Source organism: Oryzias melastigma, linkage group LG14 (genome assembly GCF_002922805.2).
Source record: "Oryzias melastigma strain HK-1 linkage group LG14, ASM292280v2, whole genome shotgun sequence".
In the NCBI taxonomy this organism is placed as follows: domain Eukaryota; kingdom Metazoa; phylum Chordata; class Actinopteri; order Beloniformes; family Adrianichthyidae; genus Oryzias; species Oryzias melastigma.
The window spans coordinates 16223957-16240384 of NC_050525.1; the positions used below are offsets into that span (position 1 = coordinate 16223957).

At 36.1% G+C, this 16428-nt stretch overlaps 1 protein-coding gene across 1 annotated transcript; it reads right to left on the bottom strand.

Annotated features, from left to right (window-relative positions):
* Positions 1–12722: 12722 nt before the first annotated feature.
* On the bottom strand, positions 12723–16381 carry sod1 (superoxide dismutase 1, soluble). The gene is made up of 5 exons (XM_024266073.1): positions 16188–16381; positions 15337–15433; positions 15189–15258; positions 13163–13280; positions 12723–13068 (listed from the first exon to the last, which is right to left on the bottom strand). The coding sequence occupies exons 1-5, from the start codon at positions 16257–16259 to the stop codon at positions 12961–12963; spliced, it is 465 nt and encodes a 154-aa protein (XP_024121841.1). The 5' UTR covers positions 16260–16381; the 3' UTR covers positions 12723–12960.
* Positions 16382–16428: the final 47 nt, after the last annotated feature.

The following is a 16428-nucleotide window of genomic DNA, read 5'->3' on the forward strand; positions in this document are numbered from 1 at the left end:
ACCGTTTGTGCACTACTAATCATGTGAACATACAGAAGCACGAGGACATGTTCCAGATATAGGAAAATAAATTGGAAAGATTTATAGACAAACATGATGGAAATCATTAATAGTGACAGCACATGTGTGTTGAATTAACAGGCAATCTATAGGACAAAATGACAAATCTGGTTCTGTCATTGATAACAGTGACAAGATACATTGATTTTTTTGTAAGGGTTAAGTATAAAAGATGAGTTAAGTTCCAAGGAATGACCACCAAATGTTTCTTGATTGATTTTTAATTGATTTCATTGAGGAATTTGGTTGGAATTATGCAGTCATGCAGCAATTTATATAACAAAAGAAACAGCATTAGAAGAAAATGTTTAGTAGCGGTTCCTCATATTTTAATGTATCAAATTGTTACAATGAGATATCAGAGTGAGGTTTTTCTGGACACCATCAAGCCTAGAAGGGGCTGTTTTTTTCCGGTTTTTGTGTCTATTCGCACACAATTTGGGAAATACGTGCAGATTTTTCATTGGTCGCACAGACCGGAGGAAGGGTAAGGTTAGGATTACAAATACATTTAGGGTTAAACTACAAGATGTTTCCTGATTCTGCAGCTCACTGCTCCCCCTAGGGATGGATCACATTTCACACATCTATAGGAGCGTGACAGCTAACGGGACTTTAAGTTTAACTTAAAATATGTGTAGCCAGCAGCAAAATCCAGTACTAAAAGTACACGCAGCAATGTGCATATTAGCTGTATGGATTATGCGTTACCAGGATTGGCCCAGGGCTGCATGGCGCCCTAGGCGAAACGTGATTTCTGCGCCATCTTTGTTGTTACGGGTTTAAAACAAAACAAAAACTAGATTGCCAGGTAAACTGTTCTTTTCCAAGAACAGGGGTGGGGTTCTAAGTAATTGAATGTAAAAAAAAAAAAACAGACAAGCCTCTGCTTTGAGTCCACTTTTTCCTCCTCTTCCTTTCTTTTTTGACCGTAAAGTTGTCCCTGAGTGCTTGTTTTGCTGCTTTTTCATCCTTACAGTTTTAAAGCAGCACTAACAGATAACACTGCAGCACAGTACAAAATTATTGATTATGTCAAATTTTGGAATAATTGTATTCATGGTTGTAATTATTATCTTTTTTTTACAAAATTTTGACACAAAATGAGTGGCATGTTAAACCGTTGATATAAAAAAAATTTGCAATTTGGTGCCCCCTCTAGCAGATGGCATCATAGGCGGCCGCCTAGGTCCCCTATGCCCAGGGATGGCTCTGGGTTAAACTACCAAATGGTTAAGTTTAACTTTAAAAATATGCCAACAACAAAATCCAGCACTAAAAATACGTGCGGACATGCAGCAGTGTGCATCTTGGCTGCATGTAATACGTTTGACAATCATGAATTTCCATTATATTTTTTAATATATTTGACCAAAAACATCCATAGGATTGCAGCAAAAGCCTATTTTCTGTTTAGATTAGTTCATATTTTTAACTTGATTTTTAAAAAGCAATAACACTGTCCTGCATACTGAACATGTTTTCACATCAGCAAAAAGGCGTAGTCGGCGCTGGAATGAGGTTGCATAGGGTATACAATAGAATTTTTTTCTTTAATCTGTCCTGCAATGCTTGTAGTTATTTTAGCTTAGAAAAAAAGGCATTCTGCATTAGTTTAAACAGTGTCGATTCATAGAGGTACATGCAAGACTGGTCTGTGTGCATTCCATCTTCTTGAAAAGATCTAAGCTTCTTAGTGGAAAACAAAACTAGTGGATGGTAATAGTCAGCTTAATGAATGCTTGTATTTAAAATAGAAAAAATCTTTCTCGTAAAAAAACATTTTTATATACATATATTTTAACAAAAATGCAAAAATAGAGAAGTGTTTTTTGAATAAATAGATGTTACAAATAACTCTAGAACTAATTGTATTATCTAATTAGTGTTTTATCAATTAAGATCCTAAAATTATTTCCTTTGTCTGTTAATTATAGCTACAAAATTTTATTATATCTTTGGCTAAAAAAAAAAAAAAGACGTCTATTGTTTTGTCTGCAAGCACACATAAAAATTAAATGAACCCAAGGTTTTGACTTTAATATATATGAATGTGTGGACATTGTGTTTTTTTAATGGTTATTTTGTGTATCGTAATAGTCCCCCTCATATTCCTGCTATCAAGCCGCAGCTGCACACACGTGGCCTGTTATTATGACAATCTCTTACTGCTAAGGAATGGGACATTTGGCCCTCAGGGCAGAGCTGCAATGTCGAAAAATTAGAACCAGCAATTTACATTTATTACCATGTCATTTTTTCCTCTCTGATGGCCACTGAGCTGGGCTTTTAGGTCTGACACAGACAGAAATATATCACTCCAGCATTTAGAACAAAAGTAATTCATTTGTGTAAACATTAGAGGCCATGCTCTTTTGTCATTATGATCAATGCTGATGAGAATATTTGATTAAAAGAGCAGAAATAGCTCCTTCAGTGAGTCTCACAGGGTTTTACATAACGGTTAAATGTCAGTTTTCATCAGGAAAGACATTAGGCCTCAATAGATTTTTATTCCTCTTTAGGTTTTTCATTATCTATTACATAATGTGAGTCTTGCAAGAACAACAAACTTGTTTTACTTTTGCATGCATAATAAACTACTTCTGATAGTTTTATTGTCTGTAATATTAAAATCTGTTAGAAAAATAATAAAAAAGCATCACCAAAATGTATTAGAGTTATGCGTACAACTAGACCTTCTTCTGATTTTGTTTCCTAAAGAAGAAATAATCGTTTTTTATTGCTTTTAACATGTTTTTGTGGCATTTTTATGATGATGGAGAACATAAACAAAATAAAATTAGGTTAAAAATTGTATTTTTGAGTATTTTTCAATCCTTGTGATTGAGAAATCCTTGTAAAAGTGCGAGAGGAAATCCCACTGCAGACGATAACGTTCGACCTCTGCAATCTGGTTCAAAAACATCATTTTTTGACTAGGAGGGGTCCTTAATCAATGTGTTGAATCGATGGGCCACAAGCTCCTTGCTCTGCTCCATTCTGATGCATCCACTTGTCTACAAATAGTTTCTTGCATATCTTTGTTTTCTTCATCGGAGTTGGCATGTGGGTCAAAACTGTACAGCTGATTAGCTCCAATATTGTTCGCCTTTTTTGTGAGGGGTTTTGAGGGGATGTAAGCTAGCAGGGGAGCATGTAAACAGATGGATGACGGGAAGTGGGGGTGGGGTTACTCTCTATCAACAGAGATGAATTTCTAATGAACTCTTGCTGCTCTGCGCTCTAAAATACCAAACAATTTTTAATTTTTTCCTGAAAAAGCCTCAACCTGGATTAAAAGATCAGTTTAAAAATCAAAACATGATCAGAGTGGGACTGTAAAAAGTGAAACATTGGATCAAATTCTGTGATTAAAATTATATGTTTTCATCAAATTAAACATTTTCACTGATGGTTCAGTCTTATTGGATAAAAACTAATATTTTAATGTTATAAATTGCAGAGCTTTTCTTAATTGATCCAATGTTTCACTTTTTACAGGTGATATTTGCTCACCTGCACAAATAGCCCAAAGCTAAAAGTGGGGTTTGAAATAATGTAAATCAACCAACATTCATTGTGATATTAATTAATACATCATCAAAATATTTAGATTTATATAAATTTGTTAGATTTGCTGATCTTTTTTTAAGAATTTTCTTTTGTTCATAAGCAATATTTTACAGATGAACTCCCACCAGCCTTACTCTAGATATCCACTTAGCTAAGAAGGAATAGCCACAAGCTTTCTACAAATCCTATATAGGGGTTTTAGTGTCATTCAGGATTTGTCGGCTGTAAATTAATTATGGGTAATGAGAAAATATGATTTTGAATATAGTATTTCTAAATGCAAAACGTCCAGGAGGTGCCATCTAATGAGAAGCTGTCATCTACCTGCTTATCAAGCTAAATCACATAACTGTAATCTGACCAACACAGCCCACACTACACTGGAGATTTTCCTTGTCTTCTCGAGTGCATTTTACACAACACAACATCTCTGCTACGTGGAATCCTCTTGAAAACACACGTGGATGCCTGGACCACCTTGATCCCTAAGTACCAGGCAGGATTTGTGAAATAAAAGGGTTGTGTGTCTGGAAACATGGGCAGCAGCACTTAAGGGGACTGCATTCACCACTTGTCTTTACTCTTCACATCAAACAATGTTGTTCTGACATTCTTGCTATCTGCAGAAATAATGCAAGAGCTGCAGAAGCGAGAGGTGCGTGAACAATCAACTTGAATGATAGCTTATAGACTAATAGAAAATCTGGAATAACCCAAACAATCCATCCAAGGACAAGAGGTTGGAGCAGTGCGAAAGGAATGATCAAAATCTAAAAGATGTCTAAGAAAGAAGCTTTTATAGCTAAATAGGCAAAGTAAGTGTATTACAACTGTGTTGCAAATAAAATTAAGATTGAGAACTACAAACAAGTAGATGATCACATGAGCCAACAGCATACTATTGTTTTGTATATTGGTTAGTTGATGTAATAGATAGTAGGCCATATGATGAAGAGTGTTTTATGGTCACAAATTGTCGATAAATATTTTAGGACATTTGCATTGATGCCATTAAAAATGAAAAAATTGATAGAAATTTAGTTTCATGAAGTCTACTTTAAATTTTATGAACAACCCCAATGCTTTTTTTTCAAAGACTTGTGTTTTTTGGTGTATTTAGCATGTTCCCAGCCAGCAAGGCCAAGTGGGCCCCATATGGTTTAAAGTGGGCAGAAAGTGTGTGCCCCAGTTCGGTTTTTTCGCAGTTTCTGTGGTGGCCCACCTGTGTTTGCCCATATTAGCTTAAGCGGACACTCAGTGGGTAGGCTCGCTATGCTAGCTAGCTGCCCGGTGGATAGTGTAGAGTGCTAGCGAGCTCTGCTGTATCAAGCTTGCAAGCTCTGTTGTATCGAGATAGCAAGCTACACTGTATCGAGCTAGTGAGCTCTGCTGTATCGAGCTAGCGAGCTCTGTTGTATTGAGCTAGCAAGCTACGCTATATCGAGCTAGCGAGCTTCACTGTATCGAGCTAGCAAGCTCTGCTGTATCGAGCTTGCAAGCTCTGCTGTATCGAGCTAGCGAGCTTTGCTGTATTGAGCTAGTAAGCTACGCTGTATTGAGCTAGTAAGCTCTGTTGTATTGAGCTAGCAAGTTCTGCTGTATCGAGCTAGCAAGCTACGCTGTATTGAGCTAGCGAGCTCTGCTGTATCGAGTTAGCCATGCTGGTGTATTCAGCTAGCCATGTCTGCTGTATCGAGCTAGCGAGCTCCTCTGTAACGAGCTACCAAGCTCTGTTGTAGCGAGCTAGTGAGCCCCGCTGTAGTATGATAGCGAGCTCCTTTATAGCATCCTAGTGAGCTTCTCTGGAGCAAGCTAGAAGAGCTTCGTTGTAGTGAGCTAGCAAGCTCCTCTGTAGCAAGCTAGTGAGTTCTGTTGTAGCGAGCTCCGTCGTAGCGAGCTACCCACTGAGTTCCCATTGAAGCCAATGTGGACAAACGCAGGTGGGGCCACCACAGAAACTGCTGAAAAACCCTATCAGGGCCCACATTCCTCGCCCACTTTTAAACCATATGGGCCCCACTTGGCCTTGCTGGGTTCTTGTGGTATTTTTTTCAGATGATGGACGACATATATTTGTAAAATAAAGCTAAAAAATGCATTTCTGAGTACTTCTTTCAAGGGCATCAAACTTGAGGGCCGACTGGTCGCTGATTACCTGGATCAGGTGTGTTTTGCCAATAAGAAACTTCAGTTGCTGGTTGGTTGGAAAACATGTAAAACAGCCTGGATACTCATATTCAAATCATTGAGAATCAGGAGGGGGCGGGCCACAAGCTCAATGCTTCAAGAACTCACGGAAGAGGGGCGGTGTTGCTCCGCCCCAATATTCCCGCCCATAATTCAGAGACGAATTTCTAGTTAACTGCTGCTGCACTGCAGAAACTATGTCCTGGAAAACAACACAAGTTATTTTAATAATACAAAACCACTGGGAACACTTTAAAATAGATCAAAAAAATTATCAAAGTGGGATGTCAAAGACATTAATGGCCATCATAAACTAATAAAAAAACTGCAGTAAGCGCTTTAAACATAAAAGTTATGGCATGGAATCAAATTAAACAAATATGTGTTTATAGTCATTATTTAATGCATAATGCATCAATTCAGTGTAAACAGACAGAAGCATTAATGACAGTTCTGTTATAACAATGATCATCGGAGCAACAAGCACATGGAAGGGGTCAATTGTTTTCCCACTTCAGCTATTTTATTCTTTAAGGTAAGGACCATTGAATGGTGATGGGAGAAATGCTTTTCTCTTGTTTGTGTAAGTGAGGCCAAAACAGGAAGAGTGAGAGACAAGAAAGGATGTCGCAGAGCTCTGTGGAGACAAAAAAAAAAAAGCTGCTGTCATGAGCTCATGGGTAGACACTCCTCACTTCATTACTCACACGGCCACCAAATAAAGACACATCCATCTTGCTTCTATTGTCAGCAACGCAGCATGAGGTTAAATAATTACAGGGCCACAAAGCCGTGTATGTTTAGCTTCAGTTTGAATATAAACTACAGCTCTTCACTGATTTTTCTGTGTGATCCCATGTGGAAAACCCCATCTTATTAAGTGAGATTAAACTAGTATTATACACATATTGTCCCTAATATTGACTTTGGTTTAACTAGAAATAAAAATGTTGCTATGTTTGGGATTATGCTAAATAATTAAAAATAACTAAGCCTTCCTGTGCAGCTAAACTGTGATTTTCATTTCCTTAACTGCAGACCTAATACATCACATGGTGAAACCAATCAGAAATGTGTGGGTCGTTTTCAGGTCAAATGGAACTGACAGAACTAGAACTTTTTTGGCCGTATCGCCGGGATGGTCATGTTATCTCTGTGGCGTTCTGACAATTCAGATCAACATAAAAAAATAACTGTGTTACAGTAAATGGATGTTGTATTCAAATACCTAAAAAGTATATGATTTTTTTTTTCATATTTTCTTTTTTTTAAAACATATACAGAGCTGCACAGGCTGTATCTTGGTATTACCCTAAAACTTTTGATGTCATCATGAAATCTCTCGGTGTCCTCAGTTTTACCCGCATCAGCTAAAAGTTGTCAACCGCAGCAGAGAGAATGTGGGATGAGGTTTAGAGGTTGAGTGTGGGAAAAGGAGGGGAGCAGAGAGAAGAGGGGGGATTAAAGCATCAGAAGGCGTAGTGCTCCGCTCCAAGATGATGGCCTGATGGTTCCTCCCCCAGGAGGGGGGAGTAATCCCACCAAATGGAAGAGTTTAACAGTTACCTCCCACTTAGAAAGATACACACAGACAGATGCGGGAGGACACACTGACACAAACCGACTGGAAGACGCACACATACACAAATGTAGACACACATGGAAAACATATCAATGAGATAGATCGATAGATAGAGGGTAAAATATTGAAAGTTATTCAAGGTTTAAGTTGATTTATTCTGGAATATTATTCCTGCTTTTTTATTATTCATAACTATGTTAAAACTTTGTGGTTTAAGTTTTAAAAACTAGCATTCTGGCTATTTTGAAGTTTAGCTAATATTTCAGCTACATGCTAGCTGTTCCAGCAAATTTAGCCTTTTCTTTTCAAGGTTTTTAAAGGTCTTTTGGAGTTTAGCTAATATTTATATGCTAGCTGTTCTGCCAAATTTAGGCTTTTCTTTTCAAGTTTTTTAAGGGTTTTTTGGAGATAGGTTAATATTTACATGCTAGCTGTTTTTACTATTTTAAGCTTTTTTGTTTTAGTTTTTTAGGCTTGTTTTGGACTTTAGCTTATACTCTATTCCATCTACATGGTAGCTGTTTTGGCTAACTTACCAGTAAGTTTTAATTGTTTTTTTTTTAGGCTAATTTGGTATTTAGCTACTATTTTAGCTGGCTATCAGCTTCAGTGTCTTTAGCTGTCAATTTCAGCATCTTCAGCTATCAGCACTAGCATCTTCAGCAGCCAAATTCAGCTTACAGCATTCAGACTAACATTATCACAGGTAACGCTTTATATTTAGTTAAAGTTAAAAGTTAAAGTCCCACTATTTGTCACGCACCTAGGTGTGTGAAATTTGTTCTCCGCATTTGACCCATCCCCTGGGGGAGCGGTGAGCTGCAGACACAGCCGCGCTCGGGAACCATTTGGTGGTTTAACCCCCCAGTCCAACTCCTTAGTGCTGAGTGCCAAGCAGGGAGGCACTGGGTCCCATTTTTAGAGTCTTTGGTATGACTCGGCCGGGATTTGAACCCACGACCTTCCAATCTCAGGGCGGACACTCTACCACAAGGCCACTGAGCTGGTAGTTCATAATGATGCTAAAAAGTTACGGGTTTAAAGTTTTAAAAATGTAGTTTTAGAGTGTTTAATAAATGTTTATCCTGTTCGGCCCACGACCTAAGGTGTGTTTTGGATTTTGACCCTTTGTGCGATTGAGTTTGACACCTTGCTTTAATCTGTATCTTCTAAACTCTTGAATGTCCTCCCTTTGACCCTCTGTACAGCTAGATCTGTTGTTTCTTTTTTCTTTTTTTTTTTTTTTTAAGGGCTTTTAGCTAACTTTTTCTGACTGCCTTTTACTTTTAGTGTATCTTATCCAAGTATTTTTTGTTTATTTTATTAAATTAGCATTGTCTTTTGATTATGCCTTGTAAACCTTGTGTTATTTAACCTGTAAAACGTGCTTTATAAATACAGTTCTTCGTCTTTTCCAATAAAGTAGGAATATTCTGGATAAACAAAAGTGACTTTGTGTTCTTATAATCTGGAGGTTTGCATCATTTTGGGGCTGGTTGTAAACACTGGTGGTTCTAGTTTTTCTGTGCCGTGTCTGGAGTGACACGATTGCTTTGTTGGGTTTTTACGGTGGTGTTTGGCAAGTCGGAAGGGTTTGAAAAGCAGCCAGAAAGACTCAGACACCAGCAGGCGCAGACAGAGAAGACGGTGAGGCTGCCAATCAAAAAAAGCATCTCATGACCCAAACTACAGAGCATAATTCTGTCATACATCAGGGTATTTGCTCTAATAAATACATAAGATAAAGAAGTGCAATTTAAGTGTTTTCAGCAATTTTTCAAAATAAGAGATCAATAATTTTGACTTTCTTTGTTGTTTTTTTCAATTAACCAAGCAAACAGGAAAAGGGCTTAAAGGACAGATAATGATCAGGCATTGATCAGATTAAGAAGCATCCTTGCAAAGCATGAGATTAAGGACTTTACTTTAAATTTAAGCTTGCCCTTCACTTTCAAGCTGTTGTATTATACAGTAAGTCTTTTTTATTAACTATAAATTAATAATTGATACACATTTAAAACCGAGTGTCTCAGTGGAAGTAAAAAAATAAAATTAATGTCTGTGCAAGGATGAGATGTAAACTGACACATTATATGTTTAAATCCTCAAGCATCCTCATCCAGAATAAAAGGAGAAGACGGAAGCTAAATAATGGAGGAGCAATAATGTTTTATTGTAAATTCGTTTGAATTTAGACATTTTTTACAAAAGAAAACGGATTCCAAATTAAAATAATTTCCCTTACTCAAATATTGTCTGTAAAGATATAAAAATGATCACTTTTTATTGAAAAATTAAAGTTTCTAGCTTCTTAACGTAATACCTATTGGTATTACTATACACTTGTACACCATAATTATATTTTACCAACATCAGAATGATTTTTTTTAATTTTATTTAGATATTTTCAGACAAAAAGAAAAAAGTTGAAAATCTCTTAATATTTTATACTTTAAATTGATAAATATTAAACAAAATATTGAAAAGAGCATAAAGATTATGGCCGGTTATCTCCAATTATTTACCCTTTTGTCTCAAAAATGTAGAGGTCAAACTCTCGCATAGAAGACAAACACGTTGGTCTCTGTTCCTTAAAGAAGTGGAGAATAATTCACACCAATGCAGCACATTTCACAAACACATATGAACGTTTTACATGTAAGAACCAAATAAGTAAGTTAGTGGATACAACATGAGCTTTTAGGACAGCTAAAAATGTAGCCTTGTCAAGAAAAAAAAGAGAGACTCAAATGTGACCTTCCAAATTTGTTCGTGACCTTCTCTGTTTCCTCAGCTGCCATCAATTTTCCAAATCATGTTTTAAGTCAAAGCTGCCATTAAGTAAGAGGACAGTTCCTGCTGTTTGGACCAGCTGTTTGTGACAAGATCCATAAAGAAAAAAAACTGTTTGTTAAAAATAAGCGTTTTTTTTTTTTTTAACCATAATTTCTGTTTTCCAAATGGTGATAATTCTACAGTATTACGGCTGATTTCTTAAACACTGACAAGGGGACTGTACTCTAAGGCGTTAGTAATAATATAGTCACCTAAATAAGTTAAAGATATAAAATTTGATTCAGTTATAATTTCTACAGGGGAAGAATTCCTGAAGAATGAGACAAATATCTTACCATGACTTTTGCTATTTTTCTATTTTGGGGAAATAAAACCTCTTTCCATAGATCAGATGAAAATGGAGGTTGTTTAATGCTTAGTCATGGTTGTTGCCCTTTGGTTTCCAATAGTCTGACTGATCTAATTTGTTGAATAATCAGAAATTAGAAACATCTGAGCTCCAGCAATCTATTGTAAAATTGTGAAAGATAAAAAAAAAAGTTTTTATTACTTTTAAGAGCTTTGATCATTTAAAAAAAAATATGAAAAAGGACTTGACTAGCTGTTAAATTTAATTTTTAAGACGATCCTTCCTAACAACCCCATGACACACAGCTCAGAGGTCAAAGGTCAGGTCAAGAGGGGTTTCCAATTAGTCTGTCTACTACCCAACCATGTCCTATAGCAAGGGCGCCATTTATGGCCTCTCACCCCTGACCTATAGCTCTTAGTCTCGAAAATATTCCTGCAATGTCAGAAGTGAACTTTCACTAGAGAGCTGAGGAAGGTCGGGGGCATACGATCTCCAATACTGCTGCAAACGCACTAAAGCTAGAGCATAAAATGTGTTTATTTTATTAACATTTCTCTAAAGACAACTAAAGAGTTTAAACTGCAGTAAGAGAAAGAGATGAAAATGTCTAAATATTAGGGTCGTGTATTGGTAAGAATCTGGTGATATGATGCGTATCGCGATACTCGTCTCTCAATATGATTTATATCGCAATATATTCCAATTTTTCTTGTTTATATTTAAAGAGTATATCTTACCAAAAAAAATAAGCAGTACATGTCTTATAGCAAGAAAAATGGCAAAGGCGAAATGAACCGATGAGACTGAACATTTTACACAAGCTGGTTCTCACCAGATCATGTTGTTGTGGTATAGAGCTGCTCAGTGTGCTGCCAACTAGTGGTCAGAGGTTGGAAAACAAAAGTAAGGACGCTGAAGCAAGCTCTTAAATAATTCATCAAGTATCTTGTCAGAATTTGTTATCGATACAAGTATAGCCAAATAAAATATTGCGATATATTAGTGAATCGATTTTTCCATACATGATCTATTTCAAAGCACTGAAGGACATCTCTGGATGCACATTCACTAACAAAGTATGTCTGATGTCGCTAAAATTAGCAAAAGCATAAACCTCTCAGAACATTTGCTCACTATGTTTTTCTTCCAGTTTCTTCTACTTCAGTTTGGATTCCTCATTTGTATTTTTGCAAAAAAAAAAAAAAAAAAAAAAAAAAACTAATTGGCTCACAAAATATTCTCATGTAAAAGTTTCATTAAATTTTCCCAGTCCTTTTTTATTAGTTAAAAATAATCATGTTTAGCGGAATTTTCATTAAAAAATGACTAATTGTGGCTAAGGTTAACCCACAGGCAAAATATTAAATAAAAATACAGGAAATTATATGATTTATGTTTAAAAATTGAATTCCTTGAGAAATCTGATGTTTCTATGATAAAAATTAAAGGGAAAAAAATTTTATAGGTAAAATGGACTTTTAGCAGGAAAACATGATTGGATTAGAAAGATTTTTTCTTAGAAATTACAAGTTTTATAAAAACAGGATGAAGTGGATCAATTTTCAACTACCCTGTAGTGTAGAATTTGAAGGATTAAAACGCCCTCTAGTGGAAGATAAAAGCATTGCAGCTTTCTAAAGTCATTCCAATCAGCATCACCGAGACATTTTTGCCAAAAACAGGTTCCATAAAATAAATGCTTCCACTAAATTAATTTTAGATTTTATATTTTATTTGACTTCCCTTTACTGAAAGAACTCTGATAGGATCAAATCCCATGTGACCCATTTCTCCAGGATATTGAACCAAACAAGTCAAAACTTTTAGCACATTTGCCTTTAGTAAAACTTGCCAATGAATTATAACTGTTGTGAAAGACTTTGTGTGGTAAATGGTGCAAAGATCTCCAGTCCTTATGAATGTAATCTTTAAGTTGAAGCGTGCCTGTGTTCCTGACCAAAAGCAGAACCCTCATCTGAAAGGTCTAAGAGAAACAAAATGAAGGTTTTGTGGTAAAACTCAGTGCTGTGAAAGTCTCCAATTTACTGTAAATGCTTGACTGTAACTAAAATCCCTTTTATTTACATTCAACCAGAGATTTAAAGCTATAAGTGCAGTTTTCCTTAGGATTTAGTCAGACTCATTCTCACAAAATAAGAAAATAATCAGTCGAGATAACCCATTTTGCTTTTAATAGAAGAGATACGGAAATAACTTGTGCGTTTCCAATTCTTTGGGATCTCTACTTAACAATCAAACCCACACATACAACTGTGGCAAAAGCATGGCTTAGCTAGTATATTAGTCCAGGAGAACAGAACTAAGGACAAACTGTCACAATAAGTAGCTATGTTGGTCTCATTAAGTGTTGTGGGAGGAAGCGGCTTTCAGTGCTATTCTGAACATTTTACTGAGTGATGCCGATCACGCCGCAGGCCAAGCGCGCTCCAGCGTTTCCAGTTTTATGGCTTTCATCGTTTCCACCTTTTCCAAGATCGTCGACCTTCTCGTGGACCTAAATGAAAAAGAAAAAAATATATATATTAAATGATGCGATTGTTATGTCAAAAAAAAAAATAAAAAAAAAAAAACCAAACCCATCAACTTACCACGGCAGTTCTGCCAATAATAGAGTCCGGACCTGAAAGTCTGATCATTTTGTCCGTGATATCTATCTTGGCGATCTCATCATCTCCTGCGGTCACATTTCCCAGGTCGCCAACATGTCTGTTAAAAAGACAAATTACTTTTTAAAATGAATTTGAATAAGAACTTCAGACTTTTAAATTGGGAAGAGAGAACGATTGATTATATATAATTAAATTAGTCTGAAAAGACGGACTAGATATTTTTTTGTTAAAACTTCCATTTTAAAAAAAGACAGACTATTTTAAAAGCATTTGTCATAATGGAAAGGGCTAAAAGGCAGAATAAAAAAAAAATATATATATATATATATATATATATAAACTATGTACTCAACTTGCACTTGGAGAAACATAAAACCATAAATATGAGTAGAATATTTGCCAATCTTTGTTTTTTAACTGCAACTAGGTAAAAATAATTCACCACAACAAATAAATTAATCTTCAATAACTCAGCTTAATGTAAAGCACCTTTTATGATGTCAGTGTGCAAAGCCAAACGCCATAAAGTTCAACTAGAGCGTTCGGCTGTTCAACCTTTGCTCTCAAATATTTTTTCAGGGCGGCCATTACTAGATGTGGAGGTCATTTTAGTTCTCAGTCTGCATGTAGAACGAGACTTTTTGAAATGATTCAAGCCCAACATTTAAAAGCTTTTGTTTAGAAACATGTCAAAGTTCATTGCAAATGTGTCTTATTTGATTTATCCCACACTAGTGTTTTATCAACCTTGGATTTCTGGAGCTCCCCCTTCCCAGCATGCCTCATTTTTAACCTGACTGTCAACAACATTAGATTAAAGTGGTGTCAAAGAACATGCAGGAATTAAAGAAGGCTGTTGGCATGGAAGTTAGTTCTGCAAATAATCTGTTTGTTTACACCCTCTCCAGCTAGTTTATAGCACACTAGCATATCAAAGAAAAATGGGAAGCAATATTAGAGCTATCCACTCGTACAGTTTTGAGCCCACTACCAGTTCAGATGAGAGAAATTAGGACTTTAATGGATCCATTTGTCTTCAAGAGGATGATTTAGGACTGGAGCGGAGAAGTTTGGACCTCCCATGACAGTTTGTGTCACAAACCCAAGGTTTTTCAAATCGTAGGTTTTTAAGAAATACTCGGAAAAGGAGTTTTAATCTCAAATTATTTTATACATGTCATCAATTATGAGAAAAATGCTACAAGATCACGTTTAAAACACAATTTTCATTGGACTGGGTCTGACGTTTTCACACCTGTTTGTTGAACATCTATTGGTGCCCCGATTTTTTAACATGACAACTAGCCAACTATAAATCCACATTTTCCATTTACTTCCATTAGTGCTGCCACACATGATTATTTTAGTTGTCGACTAATAACCGATTATTTTTCCCATTAGTCCACCAATCGGGTCATGCGCCAAGTGGATGTAAAGCACACATCCTAACTATAATTAGTTTTAAACTAACTAAAAACTAGATATATAGCATTACCTGCGATAATGATAGTGTGAATGCTGTAAGCTGAATTTGGCACCTGAGGATGCTACTGCTGATAGCTGAAGATGCTGAAATTGATAGCTGAAATTGCTGAGGCTGATAGCCAGCTAAAATATTAGTTAAATGCCAAATTAGCCTAAAAAACAAAAATGAAAATAAATGACAAACATCTCATCTTGCAGCTGAAATATTAGCTATACTTCGAAATTGCCAAAAACAAAAAAGAAAAAAAATCCCTAATTAGCCAAAAATAGTTAGCATGCAGCTGAAATATTAGCTAAACTCCAAAATAGCCTAAAAACTGAAAAAAAAAAATCATAAATCTACCAAAATAGCTAGCATGTAGCTGAAATATTAATTGAACTCCAAAATAGTCTAAAAAAAAAAAACGACTAATCGAATATTAAAGTAATCGTCGACTAATTTAATAGTCGATAAGTCGACTAATCGTGGCACCCATAACTTCCATTCACAGTTATTGCCCAATTACTACATTACCCTCACCTTTCTGCATCTTCAGGACCACCATGGTTCTTGTTATACGGGTTGAAGTGAGGCCCCGCACTGGTACACCCTTGAATAAGAAGATGTAAACATGTGTAAAGTAGTTGGACAAAGGTGGTAATATTCCATAATCCTACAAGTCACTCACCATTTGTGTTATCTCCAAAAGCATGGATATGGAAGCCATGTTCGCCTTTGGTGAGGCCTTTGATTTCTCCTGTCACCTTCACAGGGGCGGAATCATTCTAGAACAAAAACACAAAATACAGCGGCTCAGAAACAATTCAACCAACGACAATTCAGAATATCAAAAATGTATATTCTCTAATTTAGGTATAAAAGCAAAGATTAAGGAAATGTAACTGGAATAATGACAGCAACATTTCACTTTAGTTTGGGTTATTATATTAGCAAGGCCAATTAAGCTAGCAAAACAAATTGGGAGACTTGTCATGACTCAGCAAGAACATTGTTGGATGAGGCTAAAAACTCTAAAAGTTGGGTTTTAAAAAAAAAAAGAAGCTGCTCCCATTCAACTCTTCAATGTGTGGTAACAGTAACGCAAAGACCTCACATTTACGCAACAAGCAGTAGAGCCGTTAATCATTACAAAACCCAAAGCCGTGAAGTGTCTAAAGGTTTGACCATTTCAAATTCGGACCTTATCAGTAATTTTACTCGAAGACAACATGCTTTGAACAAGGCCGAACACCAAGAATTACGCACTAGTTTTTACAGCGTAGCGGCTAAACAAATGCAATTAAGTCGTTGTTTAAATTATCTTTATAAAACTATAGTAATTGTGCAAACTGCTCCAGGTTTGACGAACATAATAAATTAAAAGCTTAAAACTTCTAACCCGAAAAAACCATTGACTAGTGTTTTAGCGTCTTAGCTAGCTTAGCATAGAAGACCTAAATAAGCGAAGCAACATTAAATTTACCTAACTTTGGAACAAAAAATGTAATACTATCAAGGCTTTTTAGTATAGAACTTTACCTCCTGTTCAAATTTAACTACGCCTTCGGTTCCTTTGTCTCCCTTCAACACACAAACTGCTTTCAGGACCATTTCTGCTCAAGTCTCTCAAGAAACTGCTGGCAAAAGGCGACCAATTATACTTATGAAAGACGGGGCTTTGTGGGCGGGCTTAAATGAGAAATAGCCAATCAGATTCCATGAAAATGTAAAATGATCTGCTTGGATTGGTCAACGATGATTCCAGAAGTGAAAAGCTATG

Excerpts from the sequence above, each read along its gene's own strand:
- sod1 (XM_024266073.1), bottom strand. The coding sequence starts at position 16,259 with ATGGTCCTGAAAGCAGTTTGTGTGTTGAAGGGAGACAAAGGAACCGAA. Across the intron at positions 15,434-16,187 it reads TAGTTAAATTTGAACAGGAG|AATGATTCCGCCCCTGTGAA; the intron begins GTAAAGTTCTAT and ends TTTTTGTTCTAG. Across the intron at positions 13,281-15,188 it reads GGTCCTGAAGATGCAGAAAG|ACATGTTGGCGACCTGGGAA; the intron begins GTGAGGGTAATG and ends TCTTTTTAACAG.